The sequence below is a fragment of the Euprymna scolopes genome, chromosome 16, assembly GCF_053919585.1.
Source record: "Euprymna scolopes isolate OS-2025 chromosome 16, ASM5391958v1, whole genome shotgun sequence".
NCBI classification, from domain to species: Eukaryota; Metazoa; Mollusca; class Cephalopoda; order Sepiida; family Sepiolidae; genus Euprymna; species Euprymna scolopes.
The window spans coordinates 94,690,103-94,713,952 of record NC_136497.1 but is presented as its reverse complement, the minus strand read 5'-3'; the positions used below and the strand labels follow the sequence as shown (position 1 = coordinate 94,713,952).

General features: G+C 32.3%; 1 protein-coding gene across 1 annotated transcript; it reads right to left on the bottom strand.

The window, feature by feature from the left end:
* Positions 1 to 861: 861 nt before the first annotated feature.
* On the bottom strand, positions 862 to 1,272 carry LOC145296205 (uncharacterized). Its single transcript, XM_080142412.1, has one exon. The coding sequence runs from the start codon at positions 1,270 to 1,272 to the stop codon at positions 862 to 864; it is 411 nt and encodes a 136-aa protein (XP_079998538.1).
* Between the last annotated feature and the right edge of the window lie 22,578 nt (positions 1,273 to 23,850).

Genomic DNA, 23,850 nt, shown 5'->3' with positions numbered 1-23,850 from the left:
ATATATGTACAGATAATGCTGCAAACATGACTTGACATCACTCAGGAGTTGTTGCATGGGATAAAAAATGCTAGTCACCCAGACATTCAGTCTACACACTGCATTAAACATCGTGAGCATCTAATGGCGAAAAAAACTGTCCGCAGAACTACACAAAGTCTAATCAGATGTTCTAAAAATCATAAATTAAATTCAATCAAAAGCGCTCAATCTTCAAATATTTGAAACCCTCTGCAAAGAAATGGGCTGCCAGTATACTCACCTTCTTCTTCATGCTAAGGTGTGTATATTCGTCCGTCGGAACAACGAGGACTATCTTATTATCCTGCAGGGTGGGGTGGGATAGTCATTATCGGTGAATATGGGGATGGCTGATAAGTTCAATCTTTGCTTGAATAGTTCTACTGCAGTGAGAACAGAGAATGGTAGCAGATGTCGAGGGTTTTAAAACATTGTCCTTCCTGTCCTTTCTACACTTCTCTGCAGCAACTTTTCAGTTACTTTCATATTTGTAGGCATCGTCATGAATAGCGCTCTGCCACTTAGCTCTATCTAAAGCTGTCTGCTCCCATGATGACGGATCAACGTTGAAGGTCTTCAGTGATGTCTTAAGAGTGTCTTTAAATCGTTTTCTCTGACCACCATGAGAGCGCTTGCTAAATTGGAGCTCAGCAAACAGAAGCTTCTTGAGCAGTCTGTAGTCTGGCATGCGGATTACATGACCAGTCCAGCGAAGTTGAACCTTTATCAGGATAGTGGGGATGCTTGGGAGTCCAGAACGAGTGAGGACTTCTGTGTTTGGTATCCTTTCCTGCCAGCCTATGTCAAGTAGTTTTCTCAGGCTGGTGGTGTGGAAGTGATTTAATTTTCTAGCGTGCCATTGATAGACAGTCCATAGAGTAAGCTGGTGAGTATTACAGCTTTATAGACTTTGATCTTCGTCATTGAGGTGATGCCTCTTCTGTCCCATACATTCTTGTGGAGTCTGCCAAAGGCAGTACTTACTTTAGGGAGTCTGGTGTTGATTTCATTGTCAATGAATACATTGTGGGAGAGCATACTGCCAAGGTAGGTGAACTTGTCAACCACATTAAGACTTTGCCCCCCAATGAAAATGTTGGGTTCTGCATATTGTTTTCCCGGAGCAGGCTGATGCATCACCACGATCTTCTTGGTATTGATTGTGAGACTAAAATTTTCACAAACCACCGAGAATATATTTGCACTGTGTTGTAGCGTTAAAGGCACGATCATCAGCAAACAGAAAGTCATTTACAGTGTTTGTTGCAACCCTGGATTTTGCTTGTCCCCTCCAGCGGTTGAAAACTGATCGATCAAATCTGTACCTGATTCCAATGCCTACATCAGCGTCTGCGCTGTATGTAAAAGTGTATTAAATGCTAAGGTCAGATGGCTTTCAAGGGGCAATCTACTAACACGACTTTTCGTTTTGCGCAAAGAAATTAAATTACTTTTACATCAGCAAAATAATCAGGAATTTCAAGAACTCATATCCGATGATAAGTGGGTAGCCAAGCTTGTGTACCTAGCAGATGTTTTTTTTTTCTCTACTAAATGGACCAAACATACCTTTGTAAAGACAACTTAAGGACGTGTTTACAGTATGAGGCAAAATAGATGCTTTTTGAATGAAAATATCACTGTGACAAACGTATTTGGCAGAAGGAGATCTACAAATGTTTAAAAATTTTGATGACTATATTCGAGAGAAGGATCTCAACCGGCAAGTGGTATCTTTTATTCAACAGCATTTACAGTCACTGACAGAATACTTTGATCTTTATTACCAAGATCCTAGGCCTGGAAATATGTGGATAATAGAGTTATTTGTACCTAACATCGAAGAAAACAAATTAAGCATATATGAAAAAGAAAGCCTTAGCAATCTAGCTTGTGACGACAGTCTCAAAGCTAAATTTAAGTCATTATCAAGATCTCATTTCTGGCTCTCTGTAAAGAATGAATACCTGTCAGTGAGTGAGAAAGTAATGAAAATTTTGGTTCAATTTTCAACAACATATTCATGCGAAAAGGCATTTTCATCTGTCAAAGGAATTAAAAAACGGTACCGCTTTCACCTTGAAATAGAAGCAGCTCTCCGTCTTGCAGTGGCGTCATTGGAGCCGAATCTCCATATACTAATGTCAAATAAACAGGAACAATCATCAAACTAAAAATGATGAATATTTAACTAAATTTCGTTTTTTTTTTTAATAATTATTATATAACTTTTTTTTGTACCTTTAATTTGTGTATTTCGTATTAAAAAATAAATGTGATTATTAGCATATAAATATATTTACAGTACCTGTTTTCTAAATTCATATTATTGATCCACCAAATGAAAAATTATACATTTAGTGGTCCATGAAGTTCTAAAGATTGGTGACCGCTGGTCTAGAGGACATTCTACTTAAAAATATCCCTAAATGCTGAAAATATCATTAAATTATATATACAGGGTGTCCACAAAGTCTGGCTACATTATGTAGCGAGACTTCTACAAAGTCTGGCTACATAATGTAGCGAGACTTTATGGACACCCTGTATATGTGTGTGTGTGTGTGTGTGTGTGTGTGTGTGTCACAAACTATATATATATATGCGTTACAAAATATCAGTAAAACATCAGCAATATCTGGTCGCCTTTGTCGAAATATCTTCAGCCCTTTTTTATATTGAGAAATGGTTGTTGGATTGAAAATTTGCACAAACCAACCATTTCCTATATAAACAGAGGCTGAAGAGAGTCCGACATAGATTACCAGACATTGATTCCCTTTTGTTTTGATTTGAAACCGACAGTACCAATGTTTTTATGATCTTGTAAACATTGAATTAGAGATTTGATGTTTTTTTTTTTAAATGTTCAAATGATTGTAAACCTCCGTGTAATATCCGCATATAGTTTGCAAAACGTAAAAAAAAAAAAAAATACACTTGGCACAGGTGGCATATATTACAAGAATAGATCTTTCTAAATATTTTTCTTAAATGTTTTGGATTGAAAATTGTGAGACAAATTTTGTTTTATTTTAAACAAACCTCATTTGCCTTTATTCAGTGTTACTGCTATTTGAAATTTTTATAAATTATTAAAAAGAATCGATGATTGCTATGCAAAATATGAAGAGTGGAGGAATAGAATAATTAACAAAGCCCGCCTTATATCAAGAATGAGTTTCTACAGAATAATTTTATTATTTAGAAAACCATTCTTAATATTGGGAGGTGTCTCCATTAACTATTCTCTATCTCCCCTCTATGAAGAAGTGTTCATATTTTTTCTTGCAGTTATAAAGATTTGGTCGATTATTAAATTGATTTGCGTTATTGTAAAAAGAAATGCAAAACAGATAATAATAATAATAATAATAATAATAATAATAATAAACAACAACAACAACAAAAACAAAAACAACAACAACAACAACAACAACAACAACAACAACAACAACAACAAAACAATAATAATAATAATAATAATAATAATAATAATAATGCACTACACACAAAGGACGACATTGACAGGCTCTACGTGAAAAGGAAAGATGGCGGGAGAGGACTGATCTGTATAGAAGACTGTGTGAAGGACACAAAAAAAGAACTAGAAAAATACATAATGCAAAACACTGAAAGGATAATTATGGCAGCGAGAGACACTGAAAAAAACAACAAAACAAAAAACAGAGAGACAAATGACAAAACGAGAAAAGAGAAGTGGGAAGAGAAACAACTCCACGGAAGATTCATAAGAATGACAAAAGATGAGAATAACGAAAACACCTGAACATGGATGCAAAAAGGACATATAAACCAAGAAACTGAATCTCTAATAACTGCAGCACAAGATAACTCGATAAGAACCAACCATATCAAAGCAAGAATCGATAAAACACAAGAAAACAGCAAATGCAGACTCTGTGGACAAAGAGACGAAACGATAAACCATATAGTAAGTGAATGCAGCAAACTGGTCCAAAAGGAATACAAAAACAAGCATGACCAAGTGGGGAGGGAGGTGCACTGGAAATTGTGCAAACGACTGCATTTTGAGCATACAGACAAATGGTACAAGCATAAACCCGCAACAGCACTTGAAAACGAGAACCACAAAATCCTATGGGACATCGACATACAGACGGACAAACCTATCCAAGCAAGAAAACCAGATGTCGTAATAATTAACAAGAAAGAAAAATCCTGTCAAATCGTAGACTTTGCTGTCCCAGCTGACCACAGGGTGAGTATGAAAGAAAAGGAGAAACAAAGCAAATACACAGAGCTAGCCAGAGAGTTAAAAAGGATTTGGATGATGAAGAAAATCAAAATAGTACCGATAATAGTAGGAGAACTAGGAGCAATTCCGAAAAACTTCAAAAAAAGAATGTCAGAAATTGGAATCAGAGGAATAACTGCAAAAGTACAACGACTAACGATAATGAAAACGACTGAAATATTAAAACCCTTGAATGCGGAGAATAATACAAGAAGACAATATAATGAATAAGTGTTACAGGGAATGAAGAACACCGAAGCTGCATATCTACAAGTTCTACACCCCCATCATGCATCCCCCCACCATAGTTTTACCACCACTCCTCCCAATAAAAAAGTGACACCAAAGAGCTGAGGAAGGGTCAAGAAGGACTGAAAGACTGAGAAGAGAGCGCCAGCCAGACCTCGGTTGGACAAGCGCAAAGAGAACTGGGACCTTGAGGAGGCTTAGTGCCACTCAAATTCCAGTATAAACCAATGACCACTGCCGGCGAGAAATCAATGATAAGAGGCTGTTGCGATGATGCAAATTCATTTGCAAATGTTATCGAAGGAGGTGGAGAGAACTGGACGTCTGGGGAGATTTGTTGTCACTCAGCCTCCAGAGAACACCACAGGTTTCCAATCAGATCGTTTGTTGACTTGTGTGAAAGCTCCATGTGAAACAATAATAATACCCAACCAAACAGAGTGAGGGCAGTAGGTGAACAAGTCAGGTACAAATATTTGGGCGTTCTGGAAGCAGACACCATCAAAACAACAGAAATGAAAGAGAAAATTGGAAAGGAATACCTCAGAAGAAAATTCCTCGAATGTAAACTATATAGTAGAAACCTAATTAAAACTATAAACACATGTAACATACTCTGAACTATTTAAAGGTTGGATCAAAGACGAACTGAGGCATCTTGATCAGAAGACCAGGAAACTCATGACTATGCACAATACATTACATCCAAAGGATGATACTGACTGACTCTATGTGAAAAAGACAGACGGAGGAAAAGGGCTAGACTGTAAATAACACAAAATAAAAGGAAAATTGCATAATGCAGAACACGAAAGAAAAATGCATAATGCAGAACACCGAAACAATAATTACACGGAAAAAATAAACGAGACAGAAACAGAAGAAACAAAGGATGAGACGAGAAAAGAAAATGGGAAGAGAAACAACTACATGGACGATTCATAAGGATGACAAAAGATTACGAAAATACTTGGACATGGCTATGAAAAGGAAACCTTAACAGAGAAACTGAATCCCCAATTAGAATGGCACGAGATAACACAATTAGAACCAACCACATAAAAGGAAGGATCGACACAACACAAGAAAACAGCAAATGCAGACTCCGGACAAAGAGACGAAACAAACCACATAATAAGTGAATGCAGTAAACTAGCCTAAAAAGAATATAAGAATAGACACGATCAAGTGGGAAAGGCAGTACACAAGGAATTATGCAGACAACTGAATCTTGAATACCCAGACGAGTGGTACAAGCACAAACCAGCAGCAGTACTTGAAAATGAAAGTCTCAAAATCCTATGGGACATGGATATAAAAATGCATAAATCCATCCAAGCAAGACAACCAGATGTCATACTAGTTAACAAGAAAGAAAAGACCTGTCAGATTGTAGATTTTGCTGTTCCAGCAGACCACAGAGTGAAGATCAAGGAGGCAGAGAAGCGAAGCCAATACATTGAACCGGCTAGAGAAGTCAAAGGAATATGGAAGATGAAAACAGTCAAGATAGCACCACTAATAGTAGGAGTACTAGGAACAACACCAAAAAACTTTGAAAAGAGAATGGGAGAGATTGGAATCAGAGAGATGGCTGATAAGATACAACGGATAACAGTAATAAAAGCTGTTGAAATATTAAGGCAAACCCTTGAATGCGGAGACTTATACGCATGAACTTCAGGCACAAACTGGACCTGCTGAAACTGCTACAGATGTAAAACACAAAGGAGCATCACATGGAACCATGAAAACTGGAACTGTATATTTGTAAGTTTACCCCCTACGTTCTCCCCCCTTTGTTTGTAGGTGTGTGTGTAACCAAAAACTGACGCCACACCAAATAAGCAAGGAAGGTCAAAGAGGATGCAAAGACTGAGAAGAGAAAGCACTAGCTAGATCTCTGCTGGATGAGTGCAAAGAAAACTGGGACCTTTGGGAGGCTTTTTGTCACCCAAATTCCAGTGAAAACCAATGGTCGCTGCTAACGAGAAATCAATGGTAAGCGGCTGTTTACCATAAAGCAAATTCATCTGCAATGGTTTTCAAAAGAGGTGGAGAGTACTGGAAATCTGGGGAAACTTGTTGTCTCTCAGACTCCAGATAATGCTACAAGTTGTTCTCAAAGATAAATCTTTGATGATAGCTTGTGTGACTACTGCTAATGAGTAAAAAATAATACTATGAATACTATTAATAATAATAATGGCAAATATATTAAATATATTAACACCTTTAGCTAAATCACTCCCCAAAATGATAGATGATTAGATGGCAGAAAGAAAAATAAAAACAATTATTTTAGAATTTGGAGAAGGAAAGCGGTTGCATATATAAATATAACATAATATGATAATCATTTCCGGCCCATTCTAACTTTTTAATCTTTTCTAATCGCTCAAAAATCGAAAATTAAACAAAATACTGGTAGAACATAACATTTTCGCTCTATTAATGGCATTATTTTATGTGGTTTTACCAATGTCTGTTAAATTTTCGACTTTGAGCAGTTACCAAGTGTCCTTGTGCAGTGCTTATTGGGTAGCCAATATTTTAAATTCTAACTCAACCGAGTGGACATTTTGTTTGTTTTGACCTAAATAAACGCTTTATAATAAGTTTAAACACAAATAAACATATTTAGGTAGGTGGAAGAGTCTTGCCTTTAGACTTATTTGTTGCATACTTGTTTTTAATCTCTTTTTTTTTGTTGTTGTTATGCTAGTTACAGTAACAAATGTCCGAATCTCATTCTTCATTTTTATTGGAAGGGAGTGTATAAGTTTAAATGTACATATAATTTACTTTTTAATTGAGAAAACTTTTAAATTATGTATGTATTTTATCCAAGATTTTGATCAACTCATTGTGAGATTTTCATCTATATTTTTCGCTTGTGTCTAAAGCGAATAAGTACCATAAAAATAAATTACTTCAGAAGAAACTGATAGCAGACAACGACATTGGAAAACTTTGTCTTGAGCATTTCGAATTTTTTTATAATCAAGTGTGAATTCCCTTAGCGGAGACATATAGACGTTTGACTAATCGATGCGACAAAGGTAATAGGCAAGTTAACTCTGGAATATTTACTTTGTTTACAGTAATTGACCAATAAAAGATAAAAATTAGTCTCTGAGAATCAATGTAAAATCCGGGAGTGGGATTTCTAACGCATTCTGCGGCCCTTCGTCTTAAGTTGTAAATGAACAACTTCTAATTAATAAATAAATCTGTGTTTGTTTCATTTTTTATTATCAAGAAAAAATTTAAAGAATCGGTTTGGAATCGAAAATTAGGTTAAAATATTTCTGATTTGGATACCGATTCCAATACCCCAGAAAGTTAAGCTTTTTCTGATTCCGATTAATTGTCCGAAGACTAGTGCTGATACCACATGTAATCTAAAGTCAGTGAAAGAAAAATCGTTCTAGACTGTGGCAATTAAAATTTTTGTCCCAATTAAGTATGCCCCATTTTGAGAAGCTCGATGTTCCCCACCCTAAAAAACAACTTTGTGCCTAACTCTCCTCTTGCAGGGAGAGAAGTAGATAGGGACAAACATTGTCTTTCACTCTAATACACTGCTTACTTTATGCCTTAAAATGCTACAACGTTATGATCCTTGTAGTGGACAGCTTCATTATATTTTTTAAAGTTTCCACAACAACTCTGCGAAGGAAAAAATAAGGAAAGAAAATTGTATGACAGCTCATATCAGATCAGAAAATTCTTATATTCGCCTTCCCAACCAATCACAAAGTAAATGAAATTAGCCAATCAATGAGCAGACAAAATAGGCCTCCTCTGAGAGTCAACCTAAAATTCATGAATAGTCGAATTTATACTAAAATTCCCTTGTGAGTTTATTGTCTTCGCGTCAGACAAGAAATCATTTATTTTAACACTATCGCATTTTTATTCTATCATTCTTCACATGATTAGTTTTTGCACAAGGTTGCATGGTATGTACTTTTATCCATTTTTGTTTTTTTGCTCTTTGAAATTTTCCTTCTTTGTTAAGCATCTCTATAAACAAATGAACTTTTCATCAATGGTTGAATCTTTAGCTCTTATTCTTAAGCTTATTAAATAAAAAATGCACTTTTGTACTGACGGCCAGTCTTTACAAGTATATTTGAAATTGGCTTTATCTTTTTTTTTAATCTTGCCAATTCCTATGTGTAAATTCCTTTAAAAAATTGAAATGTTATGAAGTATTAACTAAAGTGACTTGTTTTTAAATGAATCGAAATGAATTCTGGTGGATTTAATTTTGTAATTATTATTATTTTTAAATAGAACATTTTCTCAATAATTTCTGCGATTAATAGTAGTTGGTTGTTGGTTGGTTGGTTTTGTTTTACAGCATATCAACCCTTTTCAGGTTATTTAATTTTGTAATTATTATTATTTTTAAATAGAACATTTTCTCAATAATTTCTGCGATTAATAGTAGTTGGTTGTTGGTTGGTTGTTTTTGTTTTACGGCATATCAACCCTTTTCAGGTTATTTAATGCCGAATCCAAAGATTGAAGAAAATTTTTTTTGGTCAGAGTGGACCTGGGAGCAATGGCAATTAAAGGGTGGCTCCACACTCCCCAAAGCCTGCAAGCTGGGGCCTCACCACTGGATATAGTTTAAGCTCATATCCAGGACCGCGATTAATAGTAAATAAAAATAACAAATCTAATGAATGATTATCAAATTTATATTACATGCGAGGTAAGCAACCTTTTCTTTTTAAATATTAGCTACTTATTTTTTCTTTTTATGCACTAATGAGTCATCGCTTATCAAAAACCCAGAAGCCACTCAAGGATAAGAATTAATAAGTTTGTCAGGTGACCGATAAGACAACACCTTAACGATTCATAATGACGGTTGAAATTGGGCAGAGTTGGATTATTTAAGCGAACAACTCAACAAGAATCTGTTTTATATAGAACTTGAAAATGACCATGTTGTACTTAGTTGAAAAGCAGCCTCGTTGAAGTGACTTCTTACTCTTTTTTAATTTAATTTTGTTTTTTTCTGTCGATCTTTTTTATATTTAATGGAGATGTATATTATTTATTTGGACAAGTGTTTTCTATTTTGCAATTTACTTTATTTTTTATTACTTGGTCTCGATTTAAGTAGAGAAGCAAGTATTTGTTTATACGCTATCATTTATAGTATTGCTTTTGTTTATTAATTTGGTTCTTAAGGTTTATAATTTGATATTATTCCTATGAAAATAATTTACAGTGTTTACTATTTATATTACAAGAGGATTTAATTATAAATTTCCCAATTGACATCAGAGGTGATATTTCTGGTTCTCATGTAAAACAATATAATGCTATTTCTATATTTTTACACCCAACTGTAACTATGCTATAATTACACCTAGATCAGGCATGTTTTTTCATCCTCATTATTGTCAATTAAATTTCAGTACTCGTTAATTCTACAAAAATTTCAAAATGAAATTAAAGAAAGATAGTAGATACATTTTAAGTGTAGGTTTGGTTGTAGTAGATGATATTGCACGAGGAAGAGACGCCGCTAAGTAATAGTTTAATCCCTTTACCATTATTACTATTTAGACCTTCTGAACATTTTTTTTTTTTTTTTACACAGTGGTCACCACTTATCAAGGCCCGGAAGCCACTCAGGGATAAGGGTTATTTCAAGTACATTACGTTAGTATGGAGATTTGGTGAAGTGTTTACTTAAGGGGGCGGTTCATTAGGAATTTGTTTACGTTGGACTTGAAGACATCCAAGTTGTAGTCAGGTGGGAAGCAGGCAGACGGAACAGAGTTCCACAGGCGAGCAGTTCTAAGAAAGAAGCTTTGTTCATGGAATTCACGTTTTGATTTAGGCACAGATAAAGAGTGGGGGAAATTTTTCACAGTGGATTCAGCTAGACGGGTGTTTTTCGTGAAAGATTGGCGAGGGGGGACCAGAGATTGGAGTTCAGACGAGCACCTGCCATGGAAATAACGATAAAACAAGAATAGGCTCGCAACGTCTCTTCTGTGGGAGAGATGTTGCAGGGTAGAGAAAAGGGCATCCTCCACTAAGCCACGAAGTCTATTTTGTACTCTGTCAAGGCAGGATAGGCTGTTTTTAGCAGCTCCAGCACAGATTTAAAGTAAACAGTGATTTAAACAATTGAAAATTTATTGAATTTAAAAGTGTCTGTTAAAAAGAAAATCAGTGCTGTATTCCTTGTACATTCTATTCTCCAGAAATATCTTTTTAAAACATCACAATTATAATCGCCATAGACTTGACTTTATCTGTTAAAAATAAACCTTTTTAATCTGATTAAAATGTACTTTTTTTTAGTTTTATGGTATATCAACTCAATTTGATTAATAACAAATATTTCCAAAATTTCGGACATAATAAGAAGGAAAATCAATTAAGTCTAAAATCAAACAAATTGTAAGTTGCAATCAAAAAGCAATCAAAAAGTAAAACCCTGATTGAAAATCAATCGATCAAATTTGATTATCAGTACAAAAATATTAATTGATGCGGAGTAATCTTGTATTATCAGAAACGTTTTGGACTAAATATTTTATAAAATAGGTCTCATTACTTCTTAGGTTAATTAGTTTTGAACGAAAAATGCTTATAAATGTAAGTTTTGAACGATAAATGTAAATGAAGCATGCTGGCCTTACTTGTGCTAATCTATTGTTTCTATAAAAATAATAGGATCATTCTACTGCCCCGAAAATAATTGACTCCTGGCACTGTGAATTCCTTATATACAGATCAAATGCTTCCTATGACCGACTACTGCTTTCACTTACTAATGCGTATAGAAACTATTATACACTCGTCAGCAATCAGCTTCTGGGTTGTCTGCTGATGGTGGGTGGATGCCGATCTTAATTTATAAAAAAAGTTTGTTTTTTTATAAAGAGATTCCAATCTTAATTTTTATAAAAAAAAAGTTTATTATAAACAGTTACAGATAAAATCAAGGAGACGAGTTACTTTTATAAAAAGGAAAAAAGTTTCATAGACGTATAGCTTCTCTAACTACATTGCGCCCCCCCCCCAAAAAAAAAATAAATTGAGAGATAGAGCGCTGCTTTGGACAGACAAGTCTCCTCTGTTTGAGGTATCACCAAAAAAAGGCAGAAAGTTCTCCATTCGATAGTTATCAGGTTTCATAAACTTCCATCCTGAAAGAACCTTTAACCCTTAGGTGTCGCTCAAACTTTTCTATCTTTCGTTATATAATACTGTTGTAATATTTAGGAAAGTAATACTCAAAGCAGTCCTTTCTACCTTGACAAAGTACAAAATTAACTTCAAAATATAGTAGGATATGATCTCTTCTCTTCCCTACATCCCCTTTCTCACAGAAAAAAGATTGCTAATCTCTCTATTGTAGCGTTATTTCCAAGGAAAGTGCCCGAGTGAGCTTCAATCTCTGGCTTCTTCTTGTAAAAAATTTACAATAAGAACTAGTCTCACTACCACAATGGGGGAGAAAAAAGACTTTTTTCCTCTATGTGCATAATGTCAAGTGGAATTTCCATGGATAAAGTTTCTTTGCCTGGGTTCGCCTCTGTGGAACGTTATCGCAGGTCTCCTTCCCTGCAGATTACAGCATAGTGGTCTTTAACTCCAATGCTAAGAAATACCGGTTATAAACTGTTCAATAAGTAATCAAACATAGTTCATAAAATCTACTGCTCCCATAGTGTTATTTATCTTTCAGTCGACAATCATTCTACCCCATTAAATTTTATCCTCGAATGGCTTATGACATTGATAAGTAGCCACCCAGAAGTAAAGGAAACTTTTTTCTTCTCCATACTAAGAGATTTTTCTTAAGAGTTAAAATTTGGAGACTCTGGAATTGAAGATAGAGAGCAGTACCATATCTAATGAGCAGTTGTAAATATGATTCAACCAATACAGAAAACAATATGCATTAAATATCTTGATATTTGTACTTAAAACATCTCATAAATCATAGTAAATGTTTTTCTTAATATTCAAGGCTCACTTGTACCAAGTGTCATTCAAAATGCTTTCACAAAAGCAAATAAAAGAAAAGTTACTAAAGGATATGATATCATTATCTTTTTTGCAGCAAAAATAAAATAAAAATAGAGAGAGGTGGTATTTAGGATTAGGAATGAGGCCTGTGTGTATGCATGCATGCATGTGCATGTGTGTGTGTGTGTGTGTGTGTGTGTGTGTGTGTGCTGTTTTCAAGAAAAGTGTCTGTTTTCCAAATATGAAAATCAAAGATATAAATATATAGAATTTGCGAGCTGGGACAAAAATCGTTCTTTGATATGAGTAACTCGATTTTTTCTTTTACTTCTGGATGACATTAAATCTAATAATATAATGAAATAGACTGTCTTTTAGTTGATGTTTAGGAATCTTGAGGGAGAGACAATTGTCTGTATTTTATTCAGGCTGCTAAAAGAAAATTCTTAAAGAAATAAATAAAAAGGTAAGAAAAAAAGACTTACCTTTATATTTTTTTTAATCATCAAAGGAAAGTTGCCATGGAAAAAAAAAAGAAATGAACATTAATATAAATATAGCACGATGGGATTTTTTCTATGAAGAAGCAAAAAATTGAAAACAAACATCTATGTAAGGTAGACAAAATGAACAAAAAGGAATGTAAAAAAGCATAAAGAGATTTGGAATATGGTAAGTGCCATGTTTAATAGATTAAGTAGAGAGAAAGGATCTATAATATTTGGAAGAAAATATGTATGAATACAAATGACTCAGCTCTTTTATTAAATATAATTATGATTAGGGGCAAGATATGCTAATAATAATAAAAAAAATGAAGGTAAACTACACTAGCAATATCTTTAGAAAGTTCAAAGTACAGTAATCACCACTGGCCTATATTTTCATGATTTACAAAAGTACTTTATCGGTTTAGGAAAGAGTTTGCCGCCAAAAGGTGAAAACGAAAGAAAGTAGTAGTTTGTACCGTAATAACCATAGTTTCATTCCTTTTTAATTTATTTTATTTTAAAACTTAAAGTACAATAATTAATAAAAAAGTATAATTAAGGGATAAGTGTTTTCTTAAAATATATGCGCTGATGTTATTTCTTTTCGATTAAATCAAGAAATGACATTAAATTCTTTTCTACTTTAATTGCAAAAATCTCTTTTTTCTTGAAATATTCAGAATGTCGATAGCGATTTTTGTTGGGTTATAAGCAGAAAATAAAATTTTTAAAAAACTGTAAAAGAAAACAAAAAAAAAAACGAAATGCAAAATAAAAAGAAAAGCGAATTGGAAAAGAAAACTGAAGAAAAAAAGAAAGGGAAAAGAAAAAGCACATCAATATTTGATGTGCGTTTTGGGAGTTTGTTTTGAGAAAGTGTTTTTCTTTTCGTTTGTTGGTGGTGGGAGGGGGGTGTCTTCATATTTTTGTGTTTCTTTTTACAGAAAAAAATCTAACACAAAGTCATCAAAAGACGAAGAACTCCAAAATATGGATTTTTATGCAAAAAAAAAAAAAAATCTCTAGAAAACTTGTCTCTGACTTGACTTCAGATTCTTCTACATATCTTTATAAAAATATTTATTTGTTTTGTCGTGTGTTTGTCTAACTGTGCACACACGTTACTTTTAGGGTTCAGTGCATTCTGAGGTTAATTCTTTTTTTTTCTGGGAATGAATTTGGTTTACAGAATAATGTCATAGAATAAGCACATAACAATGCTTCGATAAAACGACAAGATCGGTATTTTAGATCTCTTACTTTTACAATATCTTAATGTAAAAATGTTACATGATTCTTAATTCTTTAATATTTTTATACGGCATAATCGCGTTGACACACTGGTACTCGTCAGATCACCGAAGGTAAGCAACATTGAGCCTGGCTAGTACCAGATGGGTGACCATTTGGGAATTCTAGGCGCTGTATGTGCTCTCCGCTTATCTCGGCATTTGTTTCCAGTCGTCCTGATCATACACTCCACTTGCCACTGGTATTTAATCAGGAGAGGTGTGGTTAGTGATTGCGCACCTCCTGCCACAAAAAATTCATGCGCAGGCACCCCTACAATTGGTATCTATAGTGTGTAAAAGACTGGAGGAGACTCCATTTAATATTTATTAATTTCTGGTTAACAATAAAATGTATCTTTTATAAAGTAACAAAACCATACTAATCAGGATTATCGGTTTCACAGTTTTTCAATATATATATATATATATATATATATATATATATATATATATATATATATATATATTACTAGCTGTACCCGGTCACGCGTTGTTGTAGCTCAGTTTGTATAAATAGACCCCACCCCCAAAAACAAGACAAAATTCATTTTTAAAAAGGAATTAGTGTAGCAAACTGTTATTTTTTCATTATAGAAGAATATCCATAAGTTAATTAATAAAGAAAATAGTTTATGTATTTATTTATTTGCGGACTGTTACCCTCATCTCCTATAGTTGTTTCACGACAATCTGTGAATACGTAAGTAAAGGCGGAACGAAAAGTAGATAGATGTATTTTTTTTTGCTTTTGTGATAGCAAATTACCGTAGCAAGCCGCATGGTAAAACGAACATAAGGACACAGAAACATGCAAGAAAAATAATAATTAGAGTGAGAGAAGAGCGAGCAAGAGAGTGAGAGAGAGGGAGAGTAAGAGAGAGAAGGCAAGTTACGAAGAATATATACAGAACGCGGGAGGGAGAGAGAGAAAGAGAGAGAAATAAAAACGGTTGTAAAAATAAAAAGGAATGTAAAAAGCGAGCAATAGAGCAAGCGTGCGCGCGAGAGAGAGAAACAGAGAGAGTGGGGGAGAAGAAATAAAAAAAACTGTTATTGTAGTGCTGGCATTGTAAAATGATTTTTTTTCTTTCGGCAGAAAAAATGCAAAAAGTGAGCAAGCGAGAGAGAGAAAGAAAGAGAGAGAGAGAGAGAGAGAGAGAGAGAGAGAGAGAGAGAGAGAGAGGAGCGGGAATAAACAGCTGGTGTAGATAACGTTGACGCCGTAGAATGTTTGTTTTTTTATTTCGGCAGAAAAAGAAATCTAAAAAGCGAGCGAATAAGAGAGAGAAAGAGAGAGAAAGAGAGGAAATAAAACTGTTGTAGATGATGTTGACGATGTGAAATCTTTGCTGTTTTTTCTTCGGCATAAAAAGAACATTACATGGTGAGCAATATATACACCAGTTTTTATTCTCTCTCTCTCTCCCTCTCTCTCTCCCTCTCTCTCTGTATATATTTTCCCAACTCTCTCTCTCACTCTCTCTCACTTTTTACATTTCTTTTTATGCCGAAGATAAAAACATTTCACAGTAAACAATATCTACACCAGTTTTTATTTCCTCTATCCGTCTTTCTCCCTCTGTCTGTCTTTCTCTCTCTCTTGTGTGCGTGCGCTCACTCGCTCTATCTCTCTCTTATAGTTGAAAACCTATGCAGACAAGACAAGTAACATGATTGGAATCTAGATAATCGTAGGAAAATATGGAAGTAATTTAAATCATCCACATTAAAAGTAAATGCAAAAAAAAGCATAAAAAGTTTTTTTAAAAAATACCCCATTATAAAACAAAGTAAAAAAAATAGCATTGTGTAAGTTTTGCTAAGCCGCTCCGAAATCAAAAAATAAACAACGGTGCCCATACATATCTTTTTTTCAGGATTTGTTTATTTGTGGGGGATAGTGGCGTGTTGTTAATGTGTGCATAGGTAAGTGTAAGGTTATCAATATTTAATTTTCCGTTTATGAGCGGTTACTATGTTTGTATTTGTTTTTGTTTTTTAAACGATTGTCTCTTGTAGAGAGTGTCGCCATATTTGAAAAGTTCTGGAGCGTTCTTTTATGCATTAAGAGAGCATATTCAGGAATAATCGAATTGTCAGCTCTCAGTCAATGAGAATGGGCAGAATTTGAGAAGAAAGAATTTATTATTTTTGAATCTGGAATTGGAAAGATTATGTTATGTCTATGAGTTTATGATCAAGTTACAAAGGGTACAAGCACAATATCTATAGAATGTAGCTCTTGGCTGAGGGCGGTAGGGAGGATTTAATATGAGGGGGAAAATAGGAACCACTTCCTCTAAAGATACTTCAATTTTGATGGCGTTGCCCTAGGATGAAATGTAGGATTTTATTATAACGACTTAATGTGTCTAAAATGTCATTCTAAAGTTACACAAGATAGTAGCTAATAGTCTAGACATAATAAATTTGTATGTGGCATCTGTTGTTACAAACCTACGGTACTTCGGCCCAGAGGAGAATTTCTGCAATCAAAATATTCTATATGGAGAAAATTTAAATCACTTTCTCGAACATCAAAATTTTTCAATTTTCATGCAAACCAGTAGTTATATAGCAGTTCTGTACTTTTATATTTCTAGTGATTTTCTTCTGCAGAAAAAGGTCTAACAATGTCTTCTTTAATATGTATGTGCGTGTATTATATATATATATAATACACGCACATATATATATTTAAGAAGGCATTGTTAAAAAATAACAGAATTCCTTTGGATAATTATACATTTTATCAATTCTTTCATGATGTTTTTTGTGTTGAAATAAAAAACAACAAAAAAATAAACAACTTACAATTAATATTATTTCCAAAAAAGCTTCATAAGATTATTACTTTAAAAATGAACTGATATAAACATTTGAATAAGATTTGATTTTACAGGCCCCACGAGATATATTAACATTGAAACGCTGGTTAACTCATGTGAGCTGTTCCATAAGTTATATATATATATATATATATATATATATATATATATATATATATATATATATATATATATATAGTTAAAGCCGAAATTATTGGCACCCTTTCAATTTTTGTGTTTTTTGGAGAAAAAAACAATTTTTCACTAATCATTTTTATTAAAGTGTTGATGAATATTTATATCGACCATCTACAGATCTCCTTAAACACTTTTAGTTTATTATAAAATATTCAAAATAAATATTATTAATGATAACAAAAACAGACGAATTCAAATTTATTGGCACCCTTTATCAATAGCGACTTGCAAAGCCTTTGTTTTTAATATCTATATATACTCTTATGTTTATGTAAGAGCTTAAACCAATAATGATTCAGAACACTAATGTTTTATTTGTATTATATGGTATTGGTTGAAAGCATTGTCGATGAAAAAATTTGTTGATAAAAAAGGAGCGATATTCATTAATAAAGTAAGGTATTTCTTAGTGTTCCTATTTATTTATCTCCCCACGAGAGCAGAGTTAGATACAAGTTCAGTTTTTACTATGGGGAAAATCCATCTCCCTAAAAGAGGGACTCTAAATATGCTCTAAATATTCGAATAATTCTAATGCTGCAAAATAAAAGTAAGCTCCATAACCTTTCAGTTCTATAAAGTAGAGCTATTCTGGAAAAATATTGATTCGAATAATTCTAATTCTGCAAAATAAAAGTAAGCTCCATAACCTTTCAGTTCTATAAAGTAGAGCTATTCTGGAAAAATATTGATTCGAATAATTCTAATGCTGCAAAATAAAAGTAAGCTCCATAACCTTTCAGTTCAATAAAGTAGAGCTATTCTGGAAAAATATTGATTCGAATAATTCCAATGCTGCAAAATAAAAGTAAGCTCCATAACCTTTCAGTTCTATAAAGTAGAGCTATTCTGGAAAAATATTGATTCGAATAATTCTAATGCTGCAAAATAAAAGTAAGCTCCATAACCTTTCAGTTCTATAAAGTAGAGCTATTCTGGAAAAATATTGATTCGAATAATTCTAATTCTGCAAAATAAAAGTAAGCTCCATAACCTTTCAGTTCTATAAAGTAGAGCTATTCTGGAAAAATATTGATTCGAATAATTCTAATTCTGCAAAATAAAAGTAAGCTCAATAACCTTTCAGTTCTATAAAGTAGAGCTATTCTGGAAAAATATTGATTCGAATAATTCTAATGCTGCAAAATAAAAGTAAGCTCAATAACCTTTCAGTTCTATAAAGTAGAGCTATTCTGGAAAAATATTGATTCGAATAATTCTAATGCTGCAAAATAAAAGTAAGCTCCATAACCTTTCAGTTCTATAAAGTAGAGCTATTCTGGAAAAATATTGATTCGAATAATTCTAATTCTGCAAAATAAAAGTAAGCTCCATAACCTTTCAGTTCTATAAAGTAGAGCTATTCTGGAAAAATATTGATTCGAATAATTCTAATTCTGCAAAATAAAAGTAAGCTCCATAACCTTTCAGTTCTATAAAGTAGAGCTATTCTGGAAAAATATTGATTCGAATAATTCTAATGCTGCAAAATAAAAGTAAGCTCAATAACCTTTCAGTTCTATAAAGTAGAGCTATTCTGGAAAAATATTGATTCGAATAATTCTAATTCTGCAAAATAAAAGTAAGCTCCATAACCTTTCAGTTCTATAAAGTAGAGCTATTCTGGAAAAATATTGATTCGAATAATTCTAATTCTGCAAAATAAAAGTAAGCTCCATAACCTTTCAGTTCTATAAAGTAGAGCTATTCTGGAAAAATATTGATTCGAATAATTCTAATTCTGCAAAATAAAAGTAAGCTCCATAACCTTTCAGTTCTATAAAGTAGAGCTATTCTGGAAAAATATTGATTCGAATAATTCTAATTCTGCAAAATAAAAGTAAGCTCCATAACCTTTCAGTTCTATAAAGTAGAGCTATTCTGGAAAAATATTGATTCGAATAATTCTAATGCTGCAAAATAAAAGTAAGCTCCATAACCTTTCAGTTCTATAAAGTAGAGCTATTCTGGAAAAATATTGATTCGAATAATTCCAATGCTGCAAAATAAAAGTAAGCTCCATAACCTTTCAGTTCTATAAAGTAGAGCTATTCTGGAAAAATATTGATTCGAATAATTCTAATGCTGCAAAATAAAAGTAAGCTCCATAACCTTTCAGTTCTATAAAGTAGAGCTATTCTGGAAAAATATTGATTCGAATAATTCTAATTCTGCAAAATAAAAGTAAGCTCCATAACCTTTCAGTTCTATAAAGTAGAGCTATTCTGGAAAAATATTGATTCGAATAATTCTAATTCTGCAAAATAAAAGTAAGCTCCATAACCTTTCAGTTCTATAAAGTAGAGCTATTCTGGAAAAATATTGATTCGAATAATTCTAATTCTGCAAAATAAAAGTAAGCTCAATAACCTTTCAGTTCTATAAAGTAGAGCTATTCTGGAAAAATATTGATTCGAATAATTCTAATGCTGCAAAATAAAAGTAAGCTCAATAACCTTTCAGTTCTATAAAGTAGAGCTATTCTGGAAAAATATTGATTCGAATAATTCTAATGCTGCAAAATAAAAGTAAGCTCCATAACCTTTCAGTTCTATAAAGTAGAGCTATTCTGGAAAAATATTGATTCGAATAATTCTAATTCTGCAAAATAAAAGTAAGCTCCATAACCTTTCAGTTCTATAAAGTAGAGCTATTCTGGAAAAATATTGATTCGAATAATTCTAATTCTGCAAAATAAAAGTAAGCTCCATAACCTTTCAGTTCTATAAAGTAGAGCTATTCTGGAAAAATATTGATTCGAATAATTCTAATGCTGCAAAATAAAAGTAAGCTCAATAACCTTTCAGTTCTATAAAGTAGAGCTATTCTGGAAAAATATTGATTCGAATAATTCTAATTCTGCAAAATAAAAGTAAGCTCCATAACCTTTCAGTTCTATAAAGTAGAGCTATTCTGGAAAAATATTGATTCGAATAATTCTAATTCTGCAAAATAAAAGTAAGCTCCATAACCTTTCAGTTCTATAAAGTAGAGCTATTCTGGAAAAATATTGATTCGAATAATTCTAATTCTGCAAAATAAAAGTAAGCTCCATAACCTTTCAGTTCTATAAAGTAGAGCTATTCTGGAAAAATATTGATTCGAATAATTCTAATTCTGCAAAATAAAAGTAAGCTCCATAACCTTTCAGTTCTATAAAGTAGAGCTATTCTGGAAAAATATTGATTCGAATAATTCTAATGCTGCAAAATAAAAGTAAGCTCAATAACCTTTCAGTTCTATAAAGTAGAGCTATTCTGGAAAAATATTGATTCGAATAATTCTAATGCTGCAAAATAAAAGTAAGCTCCATAACCTTTCAGTTCTATAAAGTAGAGCTATTCTGGAAAAATATTGATTCGAATAATTCTAATTCTGCAAAATAAAAGTAAGCTCCATAACCTTTCAGTTCTATAAAGTAGAGCTATTCTGGAAAAATATTGATTCGAATAATTCTAATTCTGCAAAATAAAAGTAAGCTCCATAACCTTTCAGTTCTATAAAGTAGAGCTATTCTGGAAAAATATTGATTCGAATAATTCTAATTCTGCAAAATAAAAGTAAGCTCAATAACCTTTCAGTTCTATAAAGTAGAGCTATTCTGGAAAAATATTGATTCGAATAATTCTAATTCTGCAAAATAAAAGTAAGCTCCATAACCTTTCAGTTCTATAAAGTAGAGCTATTCTGGAAAAATATTGATTCGAATAATTCTAATTCTGCAAAATAAAAGTAAGCTCCATAACCTTTCAGTTCTATAAAGTAGAGCTATTCTGGAAAAATATTGATTCGAATAATTCTAATTCTGCAAAATAAAAGTAAGCTCCATAACCTTTCAGTTCTATAAAGTAGAGCTATTCTGGAAAAATATTGATTCGAATAATTCTAATGCTGCAAAATAAAAGTAAGCTCAATAACCTTTCAGTTCTATAAAGTAGAGCTATTCTGGAAAAATATTGATTCGAATAATTCTAATTCTGCAAAATAAAAGTAAGCTCAATAACCTTTCAGTTCTATAAAGTAGAGCTATTCTGGAAAAATATTGATTCGAATAATTCTAATTCTGCAAAATAAAAGTAAGCTCCATAACCTTTCAGTTCTATAAAGTAGAGCTATTCTGGAAAAATATTGATTCGAATAATTCTAATTCTGCAAAATAAAAGTAAGCTCCATAACCTTTCAGTTCTATAAAGTAGAGCTATTCTGGAAAAATATTGATTCGAATAATTCTAATTCTGCAAAATAAAAGTAAGCTCCATAACCTTTCAGTTCTATAAAGTAGAGCTATTCTGGAAAAATATTGATTCGAATAATTCTAATGCTGCAAAATAAAAGTAAGCTCAATAACCTTTCAGTTCTATAAAGTAGAGCTATTCTGGAAAAATATTGATTCGAATAATTCTAATTCTGCAAAATAAAAGTAAGCTCCATAACCTTTCAGTTCTATAAAGTAGAGCTATTCTGGAAAAATATTGATTCGAATAATTCTAATTCTGCAAAATAAAAGTAAGCTCCATAACCTTTCAGTTCTATAAAGTAGAGCTATTCTGGAAAAATATTGATTCGAATAATTCTAATTCTGCAAAATAAAAGTAAGCTCCATAACCTTTCAGTTCTATAAAGTAGAGCTATTCTGGAAAAATATTGATTCGAATAATTCTAATGCTGCAAAATAAAAGTAAGCTCCATAACCTTTCAGTTCTATAAAGTAGAGCTATTCTGGAAAAATATTGATTCGAATAATTCTAATTCTGCAAAATAAAAGTAAGCTCCATAACCTTTCAGTTCTATAAAGTAGAGCTATTCTGGAAAAATATTGATTCGAATAATTCTAATTCTGCAAAATAAAAGTAAGCTCAATAACCTTTCAGTTCTATAAAGTAGAGCTATTCTGGAAAAATATTGATTCGAATAATTCTAATGCTGCAAAATAAAAGTAAGCTCCATAACCTTTCAGTTCTATAAAGTAGAGCTATTCTGGAAAAATATTGATTCGAATAATTCTAATTCTGCAAAATAAAAGTAAGCTCAATAACCTTTCAGTTCTATAAAGTAGAGCTATTCTGGAAAAATATTGATTCGAATAATTCTAATTCTGCAAAATAAAAGTAAGCTCCATAACCTTTCAGTTCTATAAAGTAGAGCTATTCTGGAAAAATATTGATTCGAATAATTCTAATTCTGCAAAATAAAAGTAAGCTCCATAACCTTTCAGTTCTATAAAGTAGAGCTATTCTGGAAAAATATTGATTCGAATAATTCTAATTCTGCAAAATAAAAGTAAGCTCAATAACCTTTCAGTTCTATAAAGTAGAGCTATTCTGGAAAAATATTGATTCGAATAATTCTAATTCTGCAAAATAAAAGTAAGCTCCATAACCTTTCAGTTCTATAAAGTAGAGCTATTCTGGAAAAATATTGATTCGAATAATTCTAATTCTGCAAAATAAAAGTAAGCTCCATAACCTTTCAGTTCTATAAAGTAGAGCTATTCTGGAAAAATATTGATTCGAATAATTCTAATTCTGCAAAATAAAAGTAAGCTCCATAACCTTTCAGTTCTATAAAGTAGAGCTATTCTGGAAAAATATTGATTCGAATAATTCTAATGCTGCAAAATAAAAGTAAGCTCAATAACCTTTCAGTTCTATAAAGTAGAGCTATTCTGGAAAAATATTGATTCGAATAATTCTAATTCTGCAAAATAAAAGTAAGCTCCATAACCTTTCAGTTCTATAAAGTAGAGCTATTCTGGAAAAATATTGATTCGAATAATTCTAATTCTGCAAAATAAAAGTAAGCTCCATAACCTTTCAGTTCTATAAAGTAGAGCTATTCTGGAAAAATATTGATTCGAATAATTCTAATTCTGCAAAATAAAAGTAAGCTCCATAACCTTTCAGTTCTATAAAGTAGAGCTATTCTGGAAAAATATTGATTCGAATAATTCTAATGCTGCAAAATAAAAGTAAGCTCAATAACATTTCAGTTCTATAAAGTAGAGCTATTCTGGAAAAATATTGATTCGAATAATTCTAATGCTGCAAAATAAAAGTAAGCTCCATAACCTTTCAGTTCTATAAAGTAGAGCTATTCTGGAAAAATATTGATTCGAATAATTCTAATTCTGCAAAATAAAAGTAAGCTCAATAACCTTTCAGTTCTATAAAGTAGAGCTATTCTGGAAAAATATTGATTCGAATAATTCTAATGCTGCAAAATAAAAGTAAGCTCCATAACCTTTCAGTTCTATAAAGTAGAGCTATTCTGGAAAAATATTGATTCGAATAATTCTAATTCTGCAAAATAAAAGTAAGCTCAATAACCTTTCAGTTCTATAAAGTAGAGCTATTCTGGAAAAATATTGATTCGAATAATTCTAATGCTGCAAAATAAAAGTAAGCTCAATAACCTTTCAGTTCTATAAAGTAGAGCTATTCTGGAAAAATATTGATTCGAATAATTCTAATGCTGCA